Source organism: Centropristis striata, chromosome 5, assembly GCF_030273125.1.
Source record: "Centropristis striata isolate RG_2023a ecotype Rhode Island chromosome 5, C.striata_1.0, whole genome shotgun sequence".
In the NCBI taxonomy this organism is placed as follows: Eukaryota; Metazoa; Chordata; class Actinopteri; order Perciformes; family Serranidae; genus Centropristis; species Centropristis striata.
In genome coordinates this window covers 8902896-8923157 of record NC_081521.1, presented here as the reverse complement: position 1 = coordinate 8923157, position 20262 = coordinate 8902896, and the positions used below count along the sequence as shown (strand labels likewise).

The following is a 20262-nucleotide window of genomic DNA, read 5'->3' as shown; positions in this document are numbered from 1 at the left end:
GACCAAGAAAAGACACAAATGACCAAAAAAGACACAAAATGACCAAAAAAGACACAAAATGACTATAAAAAGACACAAAATGACCAAAAAAAGACACAAAATGACCAAAAAAAGACACAAAATGACCAAAAAAAGGAAACAAAATGACCAAAAAAGACACAAAATGACTATAAAACGACACAAAATGACCAAAAAAAGGCAACAAAATGACCAAAAAAAGACACAAAATGACCAAAAAAAAAGACACAAAATGACCAAAAAAGACACAAAATGACCAAAAAGACTAAAACACATGAATACTTTAACACAGTGGAGACAAAGCTGACTTCCAAAATGATTTGTTGACCCCCAGAAATCATCTTGCGACCCCAAGGTTGATCTACACTGGCTGGTCTACACTGTAAAAAAACAACTTTAAATAAATTTAATTAAAATATTACAGTAAATAGATATTAGCACTGTTGATTCCAGGTTCAAGATTGCCACTATATTCCATATTTTACCGTATAAATAAAACGTTTTTCCATCAAAAAAAATGCTGTTCTGTCACTTGTGGGTTTTTTTTTTTTTTTTTTTTTTGTTTGTTTGTTTGTTTGTTTTTTGTTTCGTAATTCTCTGCTTTTTTTTTACATTATGGCCAGGGGACTACAGATGAAAACTAGCCTTCTGGCTAACTCTGGCTCACACATTTAACCATGTGTAATCATGTGTTTTATGAAATTGCACCGTCCCCTTTTTAAATAAACTAATAATAAAAATAAAAAAATATAATCAACAAAAAAATACTTTGTAAATGCTGCATAAATTAAAGATTTTACCATTAAATATTACAGTATATTTATGCCAGAGATATAGTGTTTAATACATTTAAGAGTGAGAAAAAGTATTTTTATAAAAGATAAATGCCAAAAAATGACAGTGATGGCTTTTGTATATATATTACAGTATATTTCTGTTACAAATATGATGCCAGTGTATTTTACAGGGGACAAATGTATTTTTCACACACAAAAAAAACATTTTTTAAGTGTAAATAATATTGGACAACTAGTTTTAGAACTGTAACAAGAAGCTGAATGAACCTTTTGCTTCAATGATTGTTTGTTTAGTCCTGAGTGACAGCTGGATTGATCTCAGACAGGTTTGCTGCTCTAAACCTTCTAACAACTCTGAACCTTTATCCAAAACACAGTAGGACCACACGATTGTCACAATGGATGATTGATTGTGATTGAAAACTGACTCCATGTTTTCCAGGCGTCATGTGATGGTTTCCTGACTTTAGAGCAGTGTTGAAACCAGGGATTCAAACATTTGCATTAAACTGAGAAAACATGCAGCACTTGTGGTATTGCAGCCAATCCCCCCTCAACAGAAAAACGCCATTATAATAAAAGAGACATCGGTAACACTTTACAATAACCAACTAAGTAATTTTTATAGATGGTTTATAAACCAATTGTTAACTATTTACAACATGCTATACATATTTGAACCTGGTCTCACAAGAATCCGTGAAATAGCTACGGATTTGCTTAACTCAAAATCCGTGGAATAGCCACGGAATCACTCAAATTTCCGTGAAACTGACACGGATTTCGCTGCAATGCAAGTTAATGACAGTCATATCCAGTGGCTATTCCATGGATATTTGTTCCTATTGGTTTGTTCCAAGTCACGTGACTTTCAAGGTCCCGGCAGTCAGAACAAAAAACATGGCGGACAGTTCTCTCATTTTTAGTGAAAAAATCAATATTTTGACTTAGTTTCTGCATAAAAATGGATTTTAATCACATTTTTAGCGAGAAATATATGTTTTATTTTCTAAATATTCACTCAGTGAATGTACGTAATAACTTTGTATGTTGGAATAGCCACGGGATATGACTGTCATTAACTTGCATTGTAGCAAAATCTGTGTCAGTTTCACGGAAATTTGAGTGATTCCGTGGCTATTCCACGGATTCCTGTGAGACCATGTTGACATATTTAATCGTTAAATCGTTATTTCTTAAAGGTATATGAATCATTTCAAAATCATTAACATACTTAATATGGTGTTAAAAATATTATAATAAGTGCAACTAAAACTATTAATAAACTATTAATTATAATTGAATCATTTGTTAATGGTAAATTAACTATAAACTTCCATTAATATACCATCTATTTGTCATTTATAAATTATGTAGTTAGTTAAACAAAAATGTATGTATTTACCATTTTAAATGGCCTATATATGTTTTATAAATGATGATTAAACATTAATAAACTATCTGTTTACCATTTATACGTTTATACGATGAAACTTTAATCTGAGTTTTCTCATGTATATTTGTGAGGTTTTTTTTTAATATCAAATATATTTTTAGATCCGTTTTTTTTCTCAGAAATTTACAACATACATTTTCAAAAATTATATTTTTTTCTTATTCTTTTTTTATATTGTTTCTGACATTAATAAGGAAACAAACCCGCAGGAAACAATTTATATTTGTGGGGGTTTTTTTCTTGGAAAATGATCTTTTTATCTTGGATTTATATCTGAGTTTTTACGCATAAATTTACAACATAAATTACTATACAGAATATTCTAAGTAGTTTTCTTGTAAATTTGTGACTTTAAAATCTCAGAGAATCCAAACTGATCAAACCTGATCAAACCTAAATATTTCTATTATTTTTGGTCTGTTAAGGATTTATAATTGGCGGGACCAGTGCCAATCTTAATAAAAGGTGACATTTTTTGGGTCGAGCATCCGCACTGCAAAAAAAGAAAAGTTGGGTGAACTCAAAATTTCAAGGCAACAAACTTCGATAACATTTTAAGTTGAAGAATTAAAAGAAATATTTTAAGTTTTGTTTTTGAGTTTGCTCAACTCTGAATTCAGATTTTTGTCAACTCAACTGTAAGTTGTACTAACTTATAATTTTACATTGTAATAACTTTTAATCCTTACTTCTGCTAACTTCTGCAATGTGCTGAATTGTCACGATTGTAACGCTGCTATGAAATGTGAGCTAATGTTGCGACCACAATTTTGAGTTAGCATTGATACGCTAATGGCTACTCTTGTAGCTGTAACAAGCAGCGCCGCTAGCATCAGTTAGCCACTAGCATCAGTTAGCCGCTAGCATCGGTTAGCCGCTAGCTTTCGCTAATGACCGAATTTCAGCGCTTTCCCGCATTTCACAACAAAGAAATAAGAGTTAGCAGAACTATTGTCCCTTGTTGTGAACCCCAACTTAAAGATATAAGTAACAACAACTCACCAACTTGTTTTTGAGCATACAACTGGCTTCCTTTGTTGTGCTAACTTACATTATTGCCATAAATGTCAATAATTTATATTTCCAAGTTTTACCAACTTAAATCACTGTTTTAGGCCAAAATATACAAGTTGGCTTTTTTTGCAGTGCAGTTGTTAAAATCATAACCAGTGAACAGCTGGTTAAAAAAGATGTGTCTGCTTCTGAATGTTCCCTTCAGTCCAGTCTGATAAATAAAGTCCCTGATAAAAGTGGCTGAAAGTAGAAAACTGCAGAACTCCATCTACCTCATTTAGCTTGTAAAGACTAATGAGACTCATATGATCAGTATATTTCATAAATCATGGTGGAATAACTGAAATTCAATTAACTTCCAAGAGCTCTGAGAGAGATCTGTCCCTCATGATTCATAGTCTGGTGATGATATCAGATCATCATGATTTCACTGTAGTCATGTGACTTTCACAAAGCAAAGCATGAATTCCCCTTTGGCACTGTTTATTTTTGTTATTTCCCAGATTGTTCCTATGTGGCGAAAGCTTCAGATTCACAACATCATATCAATATTGCCACATGTTCCATTTTTAGTTTCAATCCCTTTGAGCTTTGAAACTCACTGCAGTGGCACATGCCTTGCTCCTGGGCTGGCATCCATTTTGGCTGCAAGATGATGGGAGTCTATTTTATGGTGTGTTTCCATGATGATAATGAGGCCAAGAGCCACTGGCGGGAAAGGAAGGAGGTTAGAGAAGATGGAGGAGAGGATATGGTGGAAGGGGGTTGGATTGGTAATGCCAAGACTCATGAGTCATGGTGGTGAGGGACTGGAGGAGGAAATAAAACTGTGGGAGGAGAGGAATGCAGGGCTAGTATTGGTGGAAGGACAGTTGAAGGTTGAGACGCTAAAGTTTCACACTGAAACATGATGTTACTAGCAGGACGGAGCAGTCGATAGGAGCAGTTGTGGCTTTGTTATCAGTGTGGTGTAAGAAATCTTACTGATGTTTACACAGTGGGTAGTTCTCCTGGAAGTAAGCATCAGTTAAGAATTACACACTGCAAAAAAGCCAACTTGTATTTTTTGGCCTAAAACAGTGATTTAAGTTGGTAAAACTTGGAAATATAAACATTTAGGGCAATAATGTAAGTTAGCACAACAAAGGAAGCCAGTTGTCTGCTCAAAAACAAGTTGGTGAGTTGTTGTTACTTATATCTTTAAGTTGGGGTTCACAACAAGGGACAATAGTTCTGCGAACTCTTATTTCTTTGTTGTGAAATTCGAAATTAGCGAAACCTAGCGGCTAACTGATGCTAGCGACTAACTGATGCTAGCGGTGCTGCTTGTTACAGCTACAAGAGTAGCCATTAGCATATCAATGCTAACTCAAAATTGTGGTCGCAACATTAGCTGACATTTCATAGCAGCGTTACAATCGTGCCAATTCAGCACATTGCAGAAGTTAGCAGAAGTAAGGATTAAAAGTTATTACAATGTAAAATTATAAGTTAGTACTTAGTTATAAGTTTAACAAAAATCTGAATTCAGAGTTGAGCAAACTCAAAAACTACACTTAAAATATTTAGTTTAATTATCCAACTTAAAATTTTATCGAAGTTTGTTGCCTTGAAATTTTGAGTTCACCCAAATTTTCTTTTTTTGCAGTGTAGAAAGGCCTCAGGCTCAATAGCCTAACATACCTCTTGTTTGACAGTAATGGAAGACAGCTGGTTAGTGTAGTTCACCTGGTTTGCAGGTACTATATACAGGGAGTGCAGAATTATTAGGCAAGTTGTATTTTTGAAGATTAATTTCATTATTGAACAACAACCATGTTCTTAATGAACCCAAAAGACTCATTAATATCAAAGCTGAATATTTTTGGAAGTTGGAGTGGGGCTTTTTTAGTTTTAGCTATTTTAGGAGGATATATGTGTGTGCAGGTGACCATTACTGTGCATAATTATTAGGCAACTTAACAAAAAACAAATATATTCCCATTTCAATTATTTATTTTCACCAGGGGAACCAATATAACAGCTCAACATTCACAAATATACATTTCTGACATTCAAAAACAAAACAAAAACAAATCAGTGACCAATATAGCCACCTTTCTTTGCAAGGACACTCAAAAGCCTGCCATCCATGGATTCTGTCAGTGTTTTGATCTGTTCACGATCAACATTGTGTGCAGCTGCCAAGATGCCACTTGCCACCAGTTTTGCCATATTTCAGAGCTGCAACATCACTGGAGTGCCCAAAAGCACAAGGTGTGCAATACTCAGAGGCATGGCCAAGGTAAGAAAGGCTGAAAAACGCCCACCACTGAACAAGACACACAAGCTGAAACGTCAAGACTGGGCCAAGAAATATCTCAAGACTGATTTTTCTAAGGTTTTATGGACTGATGAAATGCGAGTGAGTCTTGATGGGCCAGATGGATGGGCCCGTGGCTGGATCGGTAAAGGGCAGAGAGCTCCAGTCCGACTCAGACGCCAGCAAGGTGGAGGTGGGGTACTGGTATGGGCTGGTATCATCAAAGATGAGCTTGTGGGGCCTTTTCGGGTTGAGGATGGACTCAAGCTCAACTCCCAGTCCTACTGCCAGTTTCTGGAAGACACCTTCTTCAAGCAGTGGTACAGGAAGAAGTCCGCATCCTTCAAGAAAAACATGATTTTCATGCAGGACAATGCTCCATCACACGCATCCAAGTACTCCACAGCGTGGCTGGCAAGAAAGGGTCTAAAAGAAGAAAAACTAATTACATGGCCTCCTTGTTCACCTGATCTGAACCCCATAGAGAACCTGTGGTCCCTCATCAAATGTGAGATTTACAAGGAGGGAAAACAGTACACTTCTCTGAACAGTGTCTGGGAGGCTGTGGTTGCTGCTGCACGCAATGTTGATCGTGAACAGATCAAAACACTGACAGAATCCATGGATGGCAGGCTTTTGAGTGTCCTTGCAAAGAAAGGTGGCTATATTGGTCACTGATTTGTTTTTGTTTTGTTTTTGAATGTCAGAAATGTATATTTGTGAATGTTGAGCTGTTATATTGGTTTCCCTGGTGAAAATAGATAATTGAAATGGGAATATATTTGTTTTTTGTTAAGTTGCCTAATAATTATGCACAGTAATGGTCACCTGCACACACATATATCCTCCTAAAATAGCTAAAACTAAAAAAGCCCCACTCCAACTTCCAAAAATATTCAGCTTTGATATTAATGAGTCTTTTGGGTTCATTAAGAACATGGTTGTTGTTCAATAATGAAATTAATCCTCAAAAATACAACTTGCCTAATAATTCTGCACTCCCTGTACAAGTAATTTACTTTTGTTTTGCACACGGGACACAAACCCCGTTCTCCTACACTGCAAAAAAGGGGTGTTTAAAAACAAGATAAAAACACTAAATCTGAGGGAAATTATCTTTCACTTGAAGAGATTTCTAAAATTAAGATTATTTAATCTAGAAATAAGCATGTTGAACGCTTAAAACAAGATCAATTAAAGATGCAAACAGCGATGAACTGTCCCGAGCAGAGTGCAGAGCAAATTTTTTTGTTTCTTACCAAGATAAAAAACCCTTTAGATGTAGGCCCTGTTTACACAAGGATGTTTGCGGGTAAAAACGACAAAATATTCTATGGGAAGTGCCTTTCGTTTAGACGGTGACTGCGCTTTTGGGGCTTAAAAACACAAAAATCTGAAACCACCCTCCAGAGGAAATGTAGATATGTACAGATAGCATTAGTGAACAGAGAAGGATCTGTAATTACCTCTATCACATATCTTCTGTTCAGACCGTCATCATGTTAACATAGCCTTAAAAGTGTTAGATAATTTATCTTGTTTTAAGAGTCTTGTTCTTATTTTAAGTGTTCAACATGTTTATTTCTAGATTTAATGATCTTAATTTAAGAAATCTTTTCAAGGTAAATTATCTGTCCATGCAGCAAGATCATTTGCCTCAGATTTAGTGTTTTTATCTTGTTTTTAGACTAAACCTACACCTTTTTTGCAGTGTATGCATAATAATTGTGGCATGACATATACAAGACTAAAGACGATGGATGAGCATCATGTTATTTTCATTGGATACATTCCAATCTTGTTTGACCAGATTGGCTTAATTGGCTTTTTTGTTGTGATTATGTGGACTTTATGTTGGACTCTGTGTTGTGGTTGGTGCTAGTCTTTTGTTGACTGTATTTCTAAGGCAACATTAGCTGTTGTTGCATATTGTTGGTGCTTTCAGGTTGCGAGAAAAAGAGTCAAGGCATTTGGGCCAAAACGCCCCGAGTCCTTTACATAAAAACTTTCTTCCCATTGTTGGAAGCTACAGTTGAAACCAGAGGTTTACATACACTATATAAAAAGACACCTATGCTTTTTTTCTCACTGTCTGACATGAAATCAGACAATCACTTTTCCTGTTTTAGGTCCGTTAGGATTACCAAAATTATTTCTATTTGCTAAATTCCAGAATAATGAGAGAAGGATTTTTTTAGATAATTTTTTATTACTTTCTTTAAAGTCAGAAGTTTACATACACTAACATTGTTATGCCTTGAAACAATTTGGGAAAGCCCAGATGATGCTGTCATGTCTTTGGAAGCTTCTGATTATGATGATCTGTTTATTTACAACATTAGAGTTAATTGGAGACACACCTGTGGATGTATTTTAAGGCACACCTGAAACACACTGCTTCTTTGTTTAACATCATGGGAAAGTCAAAAGAAATCAACCAAGATATCAGGAATGTTAATGTTAATGTATGTAAACTTCTGACTTTGAAGAAAGTAATAAAAAATTGTTTAAAAAAATCCTTCTCTCATTATTCTGGCATTTAGCAAATAGAAATAATTTTGGCAATCCTAACGGACCTAAAACAGGAAAAGTGATTGTCTGATTTCATGTCAGACAGTGATATGTGTCTTTTTATACAGTGTATGTAAACTTCTGGTTTCAACTGTATGTCTGTTAGCATTGTTTTTAAAGCCTAACCTGCTCGTTTTCCCAACCATAGCCAAGTGGTTTTGGTGCCTAACCTGTAGAAGGTGTTTTGGGTGCATAAACCTAAATAATGTGGCCAGTGCTGGTCACGTGTCATGTTTTGTAGGATATCATATGAAGGATGCTGCAAAAGTTGTAATGCAATGATAATATGATAAAACTGCTTCACATAGTACCTTTAGCAGCCAGTGAGCATTAAGCATTAAGACTGCAAACAGACAGGAAGGTAAAACAAAAATCAGCCCACCAATACCTCTAAAGCTTGCTAATAAACATGATACATAAATATCATAAACCTATGATAAGTATTTTTACTTATTTAATAAATGCCATTTAGTGATTTTAGGTTTTGTTGTGTGTTGACCTCCTGTCTATTACAGTACTTTTTTAATGTTAAAAATGAAACTTGTGTTTTGTAAATATACACATCAAATTAAGAATTCCTTCTGTTTTAATTTACATTTCACACAGCTCCCTGATTTCTGGGGTGTCTGAGGGAAGTCAGGGCAATGACATTGTTCTTATAAATTTGTTTAGAAAGTCACTTGAACCAAACATACCGAAGTGAGATTTCATTGTGCTTAGATGACATCCTGCTTAAATACTATTCAGTATGTACTGTACTTCTCTAATGTGTTTTGCTTGTTGGTTTTTTAGTTTTCTGTAAAATTCTCTCCTTTTTATGTTGATATATGTCCTCTTTTACAACATACTTAACTTATATTGTCTTATATTAACTCATCTATTTATTGTTATTTATTACTATTTATCTATCTATATATTTATTTATTTCTACTTTTTGGGGTGGGGATTCTGTTCTGAGTGTTCCTATATGTCTGTGTTCTATTGTGAAAAAAAAGTAATAAACAAATAATAAATAACAATAACAAACAATAAACAAAGTTTTTTTTTTTTTAAAAGACATAGCTACCGAAGTGCAGAAGCTAAACTGTCAGAATGAAAAAGAATATACTGCAAAATAAAATATATATTTAAGGGGTAAACAGGAGTACAGTGATAATAAATTGTATAAACTGAAATGCAAACAGGTTGTGCAGTAATTGAGTAAATAATGAGAAATAAGTGGATCTAGTGGTGGCAGCGGTACCTCCCTCCCTACACACACACACATACACACACACACACACACACACACACAAACACACACACACACACACACACACACACACACACACACAAGCGCATACCTTACCAATGAGTCACAAACGGGCCTAAAGTTGCAGAAGTGAATCAAAATTGATGTGTAAGAACTACTGAACTATTATCAGCCACACACTGCATTTTCCCATTCCATAGCTGTTGCTGGATATAATTCTTTTTTTTTTTCATTCAATCAGATTTTACATGTTGAATCAGCTGTGGTGTGTTTGAGTAGTTTTACCTGGAGACACACACACACACACAGACACACATAAGAGATCAAAGCAAAGGAACATAAGCAGTGGAGAATCCTCTGAAACCAGCAGCTTTTCTCTAACAACAGAGAGGAGCTGCTCGGGAGGCCAGGTAATGGTTTTGAGTGACTGGACAATGTGTCATAGAAGTGTAATGTTACAGCCCTGCCTCCGTCTCACAGCCAGACTCTCAGCCAATGGCAGCTCTCCACAGTCCCCTCCCACAGCTACAGGCTTTAAAACTCCTCTGTAGCTTCTCCTCTTTTCTATCCACTCTGGTCTCTCCCCTCCGCCTGCCTGCCTGCCTGCCTGCCTCACCACCAGAGCCATTCGGTCTGACCTTCCCAGACGTATTTCATCCAAAAGAGAAAAACTCCTCCAGATTTCAGAATGAGCAATTACAGGTCCACCTCTTACAGTGTTAAGAGTTCTTCTGCTCCAAGGAGCTACAGCAGTTTTTCCTACGCCGGACCGAGCAGTACGTCTTCCCGCAAGAGCTACAGTGTCAAGAGTTCCTTTGGAGGAGGCAACAGGTCAGGCTATGGAGGTGGTATCGTCAGCTCCAATGCCTTTGGCCTGGGCTCAAGCATGGGTGGCGGTGGTAGTATGGGAATGGGTGGTGGTATGGGAATGAGTGGTGGTATGGGAATGGGTGGTGGTATGGGTGGTGGTTACGGCATGGGTCAGGCCCCTATCACGGCCGTTACTGTGAACAAGAGCCTGCTGGCCCCCTTGAACCTGGAGATCGACCCCAACATCCAAGTTGTCCGCACCCAGGAGAAGGAGCAGATCAAGACCCTCAACAACCGCTTTGCTTCCTTCATCGACAAGGTAAGAACTTGTAATGATAGAGTGTCAAAAGAAAAATGCGTAGGCACTTGTCTTTGCCTTATTCTTAAACTTCTTTGCATGGAAAGCTCATTCAATGTTTGCAGTGCTGTGACATAGTTATGCAATGTTTGAAATATGGGTCCATATGTTTGCCACATGCCCCGTAATGCTGATTTCCTCACTTTGGCTGTGTAGAAAGTTGATTTATTCCCCCTCTATGCTTTCGTCACCTCCCACAAATGCAGCCGAGGCAGAAAAAGTTTGGGTTAGGCTCTATCTTTTGGCTCAGGCTGCCCTTTTATAGTGATGAAAAACAGACTTGCAGAGAGGAGAGACTGACAAAGACAAAGAGAGAGAGAGAAAGAGAGAAAGCTAAGGGTGTGTCAGGGCAGAGCTTGTGATACGAGTTACCTTGGGAATGATCCCTCCCTCGGCTGGGGTGTGGCTCTTTCTGCTGCCCTGGTGGCCCTGACCCCTCCCTAACACACATAGACTTATATATGAATGCCATTGGTACCTTAATGACAAAACTTTCTTTTCACAATGAAACATTTTTAAAAGCAGTGTCCATTTGGAGCTTTCCATCTTTTAAATCAGCATTTAAGTGCAGCATGTAATACTCAGGTGTCCTCTAAGGCCTCAGCAGTGGGTTAATATTTAAAAAGGCCACTTGGTTTCATGTTCTGGTCAAAGCTGACTGGCTGCATATCAACTCTCCTTCTCTGGGCACGATGATTATAAGAAGATAAAGGGCATTTTGCATGCTTTAACACAACGCAGATAAACTTCCACCCTATCATGTGTTATCGTGTGGTCTCAGAACATTTTATTATCTGTGTTTACTCCAGTTGAAATAAGATGTTCTTGGTTAGATCTCACCTGTAGAGTTCAAAGTCCATTGAGTCACATACTTTGCTTTTACTGTTCACATATATGCAAACTCCCCCCTTCACCTCCTCCTCCTCCTCCTCTCTTCAGCTAATATCTCACCATCACTTTCCCCCTCCACCTTTCGGCCCACCCCTCATCACATCTAACGGTTATTCCTTCCTGCAGCTGCCCACGGATGTAACTTCCCTTCTCTCTTTGTATTTGTCTTCTCTGGCTGCTAACGTCGCTGTACAAAAACAGGAAGAGATGCAGGAGAAGGGTTAACTTGCTCTAGTCCTCCATCACCGGCTTTTTCCGTGCCCCTCTTGTTCTCCCTCCCCTCGACCTCCTGTCAGGATGCACATACGTCAGGCCTTCCTTTGGAAAAGTCTGGAAACTCAGCCAGCACCAGCTTACAAAGATCCAAAGTTAGATAAGAACAACAAAGAATGTAGACCAGGGATACTCAACTTACTTTTCCAGCAGGGGCCACTTGTGCAAAATGATATAAGCATTCACAATCCTCCAAATTCTTTCTTTTAAAAATCTTAATATTCAAATGAACTTGATTAACAGGTGTATGCAGGGGCGTTTCTAGGATTTGAGGACACTGGGGGCTTAGCCCAGACCTCTTTTGGGGGGTACCGGGGATCATTTCCTGGCACTTAAGTTTGTTTTGCTGATTAAAAAAAATTAATATAATATTATAAAATGGTCAGTGGGCCATCTGGTACCTTATCACAAGCCATATTTGGGCCTTAAGCTGAGTATCACTAGTGTAGGTGGTGAATTGGAAGCATGGCATGGTTGATCCTGTTGTTAACCCTGAGGCAGAATGTTGTTTGTCAGTCAGTTACATCATACTTTTAAAGGGAATTTCATGATAATTCAAAGGAAACAAGCATGTATGTTGCTCATTCTTTTACTTATAACTGCAAAAAATAACCCTATTGTTTTCCCCATCTTTCTCGACACATCAGGTCCGCTTCCTGGAGCAGCAGAACAAAATGCTGGAGACCAAGTGGAACCTGCTGCAAGGACAGACCACCACCCGCTCCAACATTGACGCCATGTTTGAGGCCTACATCAGCAATCTGCGCAGACAGCTCGACAGCCTAGGCAATGACAAGATGAAGCTGGAGGCCGACCTGCACAACATGCAGGGCCTGGTGGAGGACTTCAAGAACAAGTGAGTGTGGAGGGGGCTCAAAACTTTACTGTTCCAGGCAGAGTCCAAGCATCTTTTGCATTTAGGCTGCAAAAATGCTAAATGCTAAATGCTAAATGCTAAATGGTTACCTAAATGCATATAAACTTTCTTCATACATAAAAGAGAGCTGGAATCATGTCCTGTTTGCACTCTACTTGCCTTGCAGCAGTTAATCTTTAAATGGACTACTCCCTACATCTGTCCATTGTCTTGCGTCATACAAACTCTAGAGTATTACAGCACAGATGAAGCATGTTCAACACCCATTTCATTACATTACATATGGCTAGAGGTAAAAAAAAAAAAAAAAATATGGAGTTGGCTGTTAGCAAGTCTGTCTGTTGCTCTACACATGTGCACATGCTGACCTGCACGTCTCTAACACAAACAGGTAGAATAGTGCCACACATAGTTGTCAGTTATCCACAGACAAATGAAGCAGCTGAGTTGTTGGAGCCCTGAGGGAGGAATATCAGTAACAGCTCTCACGCTTGGCCCTGAGTCAACAGACTCTGTATGAGGCAAATGTCCCTCAGGAGTTCTACAGTTAGAGATGGACTGCTAGCGCCTCCTAGTGTTATAGTGGTGTATAGACTCTCAAAACTGAACAGGAGCATGGTAACACACTCTATGGCACCCATGTCCATAAAGCATTATTAACATGCTTATATCACATTAAAATCTGCTATTGATAATCTAATATTTGAAATTAATAACGCTTTATAACAATAATGGTAACATATTATGAAGCATTTTATGACTTATAAGGTCTTATAATGTTTTTATATTGCATTATGATTACTGTCTTTACTGATAATGCATGATAACATGATTTCAGTTATAATATATACTAATATTAACCCGATAACCCATCATAAGTATGTTTTTAGTATGTTTCTATTGCATTATAATATGATATTTTCTGCACTCGATTGCTCTGCCTCAACTACCCGGACATTCGTAGCATAAAATTGAAATTGAATTATGCAAACTGGATTTGAATTGTGAGAACTGAATGTTCAGTTCCAAACTAATAAATTCAATTTCAAATTACAATTCAGATTCAGCTTTTCAGTGCAATGATTCAAATTGAACAGTGCAAATTCAAATTATGTGATTCAAATTCAGTTTTTTAATGCAACTATTCAAGTTAAGCAATTCAAATTCAAATATAAATATAAATAATTCAGTTTCTGGTGGCACATATTTAAGCTCATAGGTTACACTTATCTTAAAGGTATAAAGCATCATAAGTATGTTCATAATGCATTGTAATCACAGTTATAATGCATTATGTGATTTTAGGGTTGGGGTAGAGGCTAATCTTTACCCTATAAACAGCTATAAACAGGTTAAAAAGCATTATAAGCACGTTTATAATGCGTTATAGACACAGGCTTCATAGAAAGTTGTTTGTTCCAATTTAAAAATATTCAAAATCTAATCATCAACTGTTTTTTTATCTTCTCTTTCAGGTATGAAGATGAGATCAACAAGCGCACAGAGTGTGAGAACGACTTCGTCCTCATCAAGAAGGTCAGCATCGTCATTTACTTTTCTTTGAGTTGCTGTACAATGTCTTTTTTTGTCTCATTCTAACAAACAAACAATTTATTGGTTCCAGGATGTCGATGAGGCCTACATGAATAAGGTTGAGCTGGAGGCCAAGCTGGAGAGTCTGACAGACGAGATCAACTTCCTCAGGTCGATCTATGAGGAGGTACGACACTAAAACGATCTCATGGTGTTTTTTGGTTTCCAACTTTTTCTCAACATCTGTTTCCCCTCTTGTGCTATAACTGCACTGCAAAAAGGTGTTTAGTCTAAAAACAAGATAAAAACACTAAATCTGAGGGAAATGATCTTGCTGCATGGACAGATAATTTACCTTGACAAGATTTCTTAAAATAAGATGATTAAATCTAGAAATAAACATGTTAAACGCTTCAAATAAGAAATTAACTCTTAAACCTCTGAAGTCCAGGAGATTTTGGTTCAAATTTGTCAACTTCCTCTGCATTAATTTCTGTCTCTGTTTAGCATCTTTCAGTCTGTCCTTACATCACATGCATGGCTCCTTTTTCTCCACACAAACTTCAGATTTTACATTTTATTTTAATTAAAGTATAAAGCTGCCAGGAACCCAAAATACAAACAAAAGACACAGGTGTCTTTGGAAATGTACCATTTTTTTTTAACCATTTATACACACAAAAACAGCAGAAAAAAATTTTTAAACTACAAAACAGTCTATTTGCATGTTAATTAAAAATAGTAATAGTTTTCATTGTAGAAAGAAAATTCACATTTTAAAAATGGTCTAGAAACATAAATGGCACACTGTGAAAACTCCTATGATTGAACTTTAACTGGCTTTCTCAGCTTGTCTACATATCATATATAAAGAAAGTTATTACTGTAAATAAAACATGTGTATTTTCAATAAATAGATGGACTCCAGAGGGTTAAAACAAGATAAATTATCTAACACTTCTAAAGTTTTTTTTTCAGTGCACACATTTTTTGCAGTGTGTATTCCTGGATAGGTTTCCTCACTGAAATGTGGTTTTCTAATTTTCCTTTTTTCTGCTTCTGCAGGAACTTCGTGAGCTCCAGGGACAGATCAAGGACACCTCAGTCATCGTGGAGATGGACAACAGCCGCAACCTGGACATGGACTCCATCGTGGCTGAAGTCAGGGCTCAGTATGAGGACATCGCCAACCGCAGCCGTGCCGAGGCAGAGTCATGGTACAAGACCAAGGTGATTGGAAGCTCCTTATTAATGTTTCTTTCATTCAAGTTTCTGTCATTCCTTTTGTTTCAGAAAAGCAATAACCGTGTGTGCTGCAAAAACAGCTGAGAGATATGGCCCTAAAAGAATATCATAATATTTCAGGGTATTTTTGCGATAACGATATTCTTGAAAAAGGCCTACTTGTATAATTCTGAAATGTACATTATTTTACAGTTTTGGTTAAGCTTACCTTTTTTTATTTACCTCTGGCAGTTCACCACTTACCTTTGTACCCTTTCAAGCTGTTCATTTGACTTGAACCGCTTGAATTTCAATAAAAAACTGGGAAAATTGGGGTGTTCTAAAAATTTTGACCGGTAGTGTGTATTTTCAGTAGGTTGAAATGTAAAAAAATATACTGGTATTATCGTGAACGATACAATATGGCACACCCCTTGCTGCAAACACAACTTACAATTAATACAGGTTGAATTTTGATCATTAAGTGTCCTGTATTGTTGATGGTTATTTAGTATGAGGAGATGCAGACATCCGCTACCAGATATGGAGATGACCTGAGAGCTACCAAGACAGAGATCGCAGACCTCAACCGCATGATCCAGAGACTGACATCAGAGATTGATGCCGTTAAGGGACAGGTAAGGAGTGTTTTATTATTGTTTTACCATCTTGACCCATTATATATAGTTTGTTATTATCATTTAACTATCAGGGGAGTGGACAAAGTCTTATTTTTTCTTGTTATTAAACATTTTATTTAAAGAAAAAAAACAGCTCATACATGCTGCTCTACATTTTGTAAACATATAGTTATTTCTTTTCATCAAAACATAAAAAGAAAGACAATTTAAAAAGAAAAGAAATGAAAAGAAAGAGAGAAGAAAAATAAATGAATGAATTAATCATAAATTTAAATTGAATTAAATTAAAAATCAAAATCACATCCTTGCAAAAGCATCTACACTCTCTGTCACAACACTCCTATAAAGACATACTTATACCTAAATTGATAGGCAACTTGAATATCTGAAAAAAATTAAAATGATAATGAGTTTATCATTGTATACCATGTGCACTTTCCTTCATCCATGTTTTCTTCTGCAACAGTACCTAATTATGGGGTGATAACAACACTGATGACAAGAGCAACATCAACTCACATGATAGTTCTAGTAAATTAAATAAAGATAGTTTGCTGCATACATGTAGTAGACTAGTAATAGCATAGTTATTGAAACAGAAACAAAAAACAGAACCAGATGAGTGGGGTCAAGAACTCGAGAGGGGGTTTATCACTTTAACCAGTATGTTGTCTATAAGTTGCTAGATAGTAGTGTTGGGACAACGAAGCTTCGTGAAGCATTTGCTTTATTTATGGAGCCCACTACATGGCGCTCTTTGTTCAACAAAGGGCTGAAAACACATTCAATCACCATTGCTCAAGCCCTTTTTACAAGCCAAGACCGCCATCTAGTGGGGTCAAAAGATAAAGCAATAGCTTCAGGAAGCTTCGTTGTGCCTTCATTACTATAGTTTGTCCAACTTTCCCAATAACTTTCAAATGTATCTTGTTCTAACTTAAGAATGAAAAATAAAGTCTTATTTTTTTCAAAAATCTTCTCCCAGCGTGCCAACGTATAGTGCGAAATTGTATTTTGTAGGTGATGCTAATACATCTTGCTAGTGTAACCTTAAATAACACAGAGATGCTCAAATCTTTCCGTCCGTATTATGCTTAGCTGTCAGTTAATAAAGTTTTGTTTTTACTGTTTTCAATGGATCAAACTGATGCAGAAAAAAGAGGCTAAATCTCCGCTTAGCATGCTAATGGTGAGATAGCACATTACGCAGTGTGCTGCACTAAAAGTACATTAACGTGAACCCAAGTAGCTGATTGCATGTAAGTATCTCATATCAAATGATTATGGGCATTACGTTAATCAACATGAATGTCAGTTACATAGTAATGCAACATAAGAAGTGAATAAAGCTAAATCTCCGCTTAGCATGCTAATCGGCTACAACAACGTCTGCAACTACATAAAACACTTACTTTCCACAAGGTACCACACCATCCAGCACATACACATTTAACCAGTGTCTTGCCTATAAGTTGCTAGATAGTAGTGTTGGGACAACAAAGCTTCGTGAAGCATTTGCTTTATTTTTGGAGCCCACTAGATGGCGTTCTTTGTTGAACAAAGGGCTGAAAACACACTCAATCTCCATTGCTCAAGCCCTTTTTTATAGCCAAGACCGCCATCTAGTGGGGTCAAAAAGTAAAGCAAATGCTCCATTGTGCCTTCATTACTAGATAGTTTGTCCAACTTTCCCAATAACTTTTAAATGTATTTTGTTCTAGCTTAAGAATGAAAAATGAAAAGTCTTATTTTTTTTTAAATCTTCCCCCAGCGTGCCAACCTGGAGGCCCAGATCGCTGAGGCTGAGGAGCGCGGTGAGATGGCAGTGAAGGACGCCAAGGCCCGCATCAGGGACCTGGAGGAAGCCCTACAGAGAGCCAAACAGGACATGGCCCGCCAGATCAGAGAGTACCAGGACCTGATGAACGTCAAGCTGGCTCTGGACATTGAGATCGCCACATACAGGAAGCTGCTGGAGGGAGAGGAGGACAGACTGGCCAACGGCATCAAGGCTATCAACATTTCCCAACAGAGCAGTAAGTCAACCTCGTCCATTTATTGACTGAACAATCAGTATTCATTGATTGGACTTTGTTCCTTTTTTCAATGCTAATAATTGTAAGATAAAATAATATTATATAATGCATTATACTGTGATTTTAGGATAATGTGATTTGTTAGGCCCATCATAGCCCTATCATAAGGAGGTTTATAATGCATTATGATGCCAATGGGGGCTTAGGGAACGGGCTTAATTAATCCTAACCCTATAATGCATTATACAAATGTTTATAATACATTGTGGACATGGACTTGAAAACAAGTATTATGATATTTGACCTTATAAGCCATTATAAACAGCTTTCTAATGTATGATTATTGCTTTTAATGGATTATGAGTGTTTATGAGTGCTTATAACTATAATAATGCATTGTCAAAAGCAGATAATAACACATTATTAGTATGCTTATAATGCAATATAGGTGTAGGTTTGCAAAAAACAATGTCAGAGTGACCAGCAGTTATGAAGTATAATAATATGACATGTAATGTAATATTTGACCTTTTAAGTCCTTATCACACTTCCAACACTATTTTAATAGTATACTAACTATTTTAATAATATATATAATGTCTTACAATCACTGTATTAGTGCCATGTAATGAGATTATAGGTTGATGGTTTGTTAAAAAGCATTATGAGTGTTCGTGAGTGCTTATAAGTATAATAATGTTACATTATGAAAAGCACATTATAATGCATTATAAGTATGTTTATAATGCATCATAGATATGAGCTTGCAAAAAGTAAGTTGTTGTTATAAGGCATTTTAAATAATTATGAGGCCATAAATTCTACTTATACAGTGCTTGATTGTGATGCATTATAACTATGGGCTTCACAGAGAATGTTACATAACTGTTTTGTCCTCTCTGTTCCCAACAGCAAGCTACAGCAGTTTCCCCATGGACAGCATGAAGAGCAGCTACTCAAGCGGCTACTCCAGCGGATACGGCGGCGGATACGGAAGTGGAAGCGGATACAGCAGTAGCGGTGGCGCATACAGCAGCGGCGGCGCATACAGCAGCGGCGGCGGCTTCAGCACCGGCAGCAGCGGCGGCGGCAGCACCATCACCACCCAGAAGAAGAACGTTGTTATCAAGATGATCGAGACCAGAGACGGCAAAGTGGTTTCTGAGTCGTCTGAGGTCATTGAGGATTGAGCTGTGTAGTTTAGCGGTGTAGCTAGCTGTCTGCTATGATCTCCTCTGCCTCTCTGGTAGTTTTATACTTACAGTTCACCCCCCTCCCTCCAACTATGAAGTAAAATGCTTGCCAGCCACTCTCCAATAGAGCCTAAAACATTTTTATGAAGCAATAAATGATCCTAACACTACCAAAGATCTGAAAGGGACCAAAGAATTTATACTGTATGTCTGATGTCTGACTGTCTGTACTAAAAAGTAGTTTTGTCTCAGAGGGTGAGATAAAACCTGGGCAAATTGCAACTATGAAGTAAAAAATATATAACACTCCCTTGAAATCTATGCAACAGCTATTCCATCCATGAAGGGTTGTGTCGTTCCAAACGGTGTTGCATAGACAGTGGTGTGGTCAAAGGAATGTGAATGTACTGAAACAGTGCTTCAGCGTCGTTGGTCAACTAATGTCTTAAATTGCCTGCGATAGAAGGTAGTGCATGTCTTCCCTGTGCGTGTCCTGTAACTGAAACTGTTCGACCCCTTAGGAGGCGGCCCACATCATCCTGTTGTCCTGAGGTGCTGTTTTTGCTACCAAACAAATAAAATGTGTTTACTGAAAGACAATGGTGGAGTTGTTTTCATTTTTGATGATGAAGACTCAAATGGAAACTAGAACATTTCTAAAGAAATTTTGAGTGTGCTTGACTTTGGCTGGTGACTCTTATCCATACATTATTGACACTGCAGAGTAGTTTACAATATATTATCTCTACCATTACTTAGTTATGTGAAAGATCAGGCTTTCAACAAATGTGTGTTCATAAGAGAGAACAAATAGGCCATGTACCATTGACAGTTTGCTTATAAATACTAGTGCAGTGGCCGTAGGAAGTATGTATTCGTATAGTGCTAAATTGTATTTTGTAGGTAGGCTAATGCTAATGCCTCTTGCTAGTGTAACTCTAAATAACACAGAAACTATTTCTTTTTACTGTTTTCAATGGATCAAACTGATGCAGAAGAAAGGGCTTAAATCTCCG

At 37.2% G+C, this 20262-nt stretch overlaps 1 protein-coding gene across 1 annotated transcript; it reads left to right on the top strand.

Moving 5' to 3' along the window:
• The first annotated feature begins 9971 nt into the window (after nt 1-9971).
• LOC131971504 (intermediate filament protein ON3-like) lies at nt 9972-19846 on the top strand. The gene is made up of 8 exons (XM_059333005.1): nt 9972-10539; nt 12390-12598; nt 14095-14155; nt 14244-14339; nt 15218-15382; nt 15889-16014; nt 17789-18053; nt 18966-19846. Exons 1-8 carry the CDS (start codon nt 10099-10101, stop codon nt 19241-19243), a joined length of 1641 nt encoding a protein of 546 aa, XP_059188988.1. The 5' UTR covers nt 9972-10098; the 3' UTR covers nt 19244-19846.
• The last annotated feature ends 416 nt before the right edge of the window (nt 19847-20262 follow it).

Coding starts and splice junctions, on each gene's coding strand:
- LOC131971504 (XM_059333005.1), top strand. CDS start 10,099: ATGAGCAATTACAGGTCCACCTCTTACAGTGTTAAGAGTTCTTCTGCT. Junction 10,540..12,389: donor TTGCTTCCTTCATCGACAAG/GTAAGAACTTGT, acceptor TCGACACATCAG/GTCCGCTTCCTGGAGCAGCA. Junction 14,340..15,217: donor TCAGGTCGATCTATGAGGAG/GTACGACACTAA, acceptor CTGCTTCTGCAG/GAACTTCGTGAGCTCCAGGG.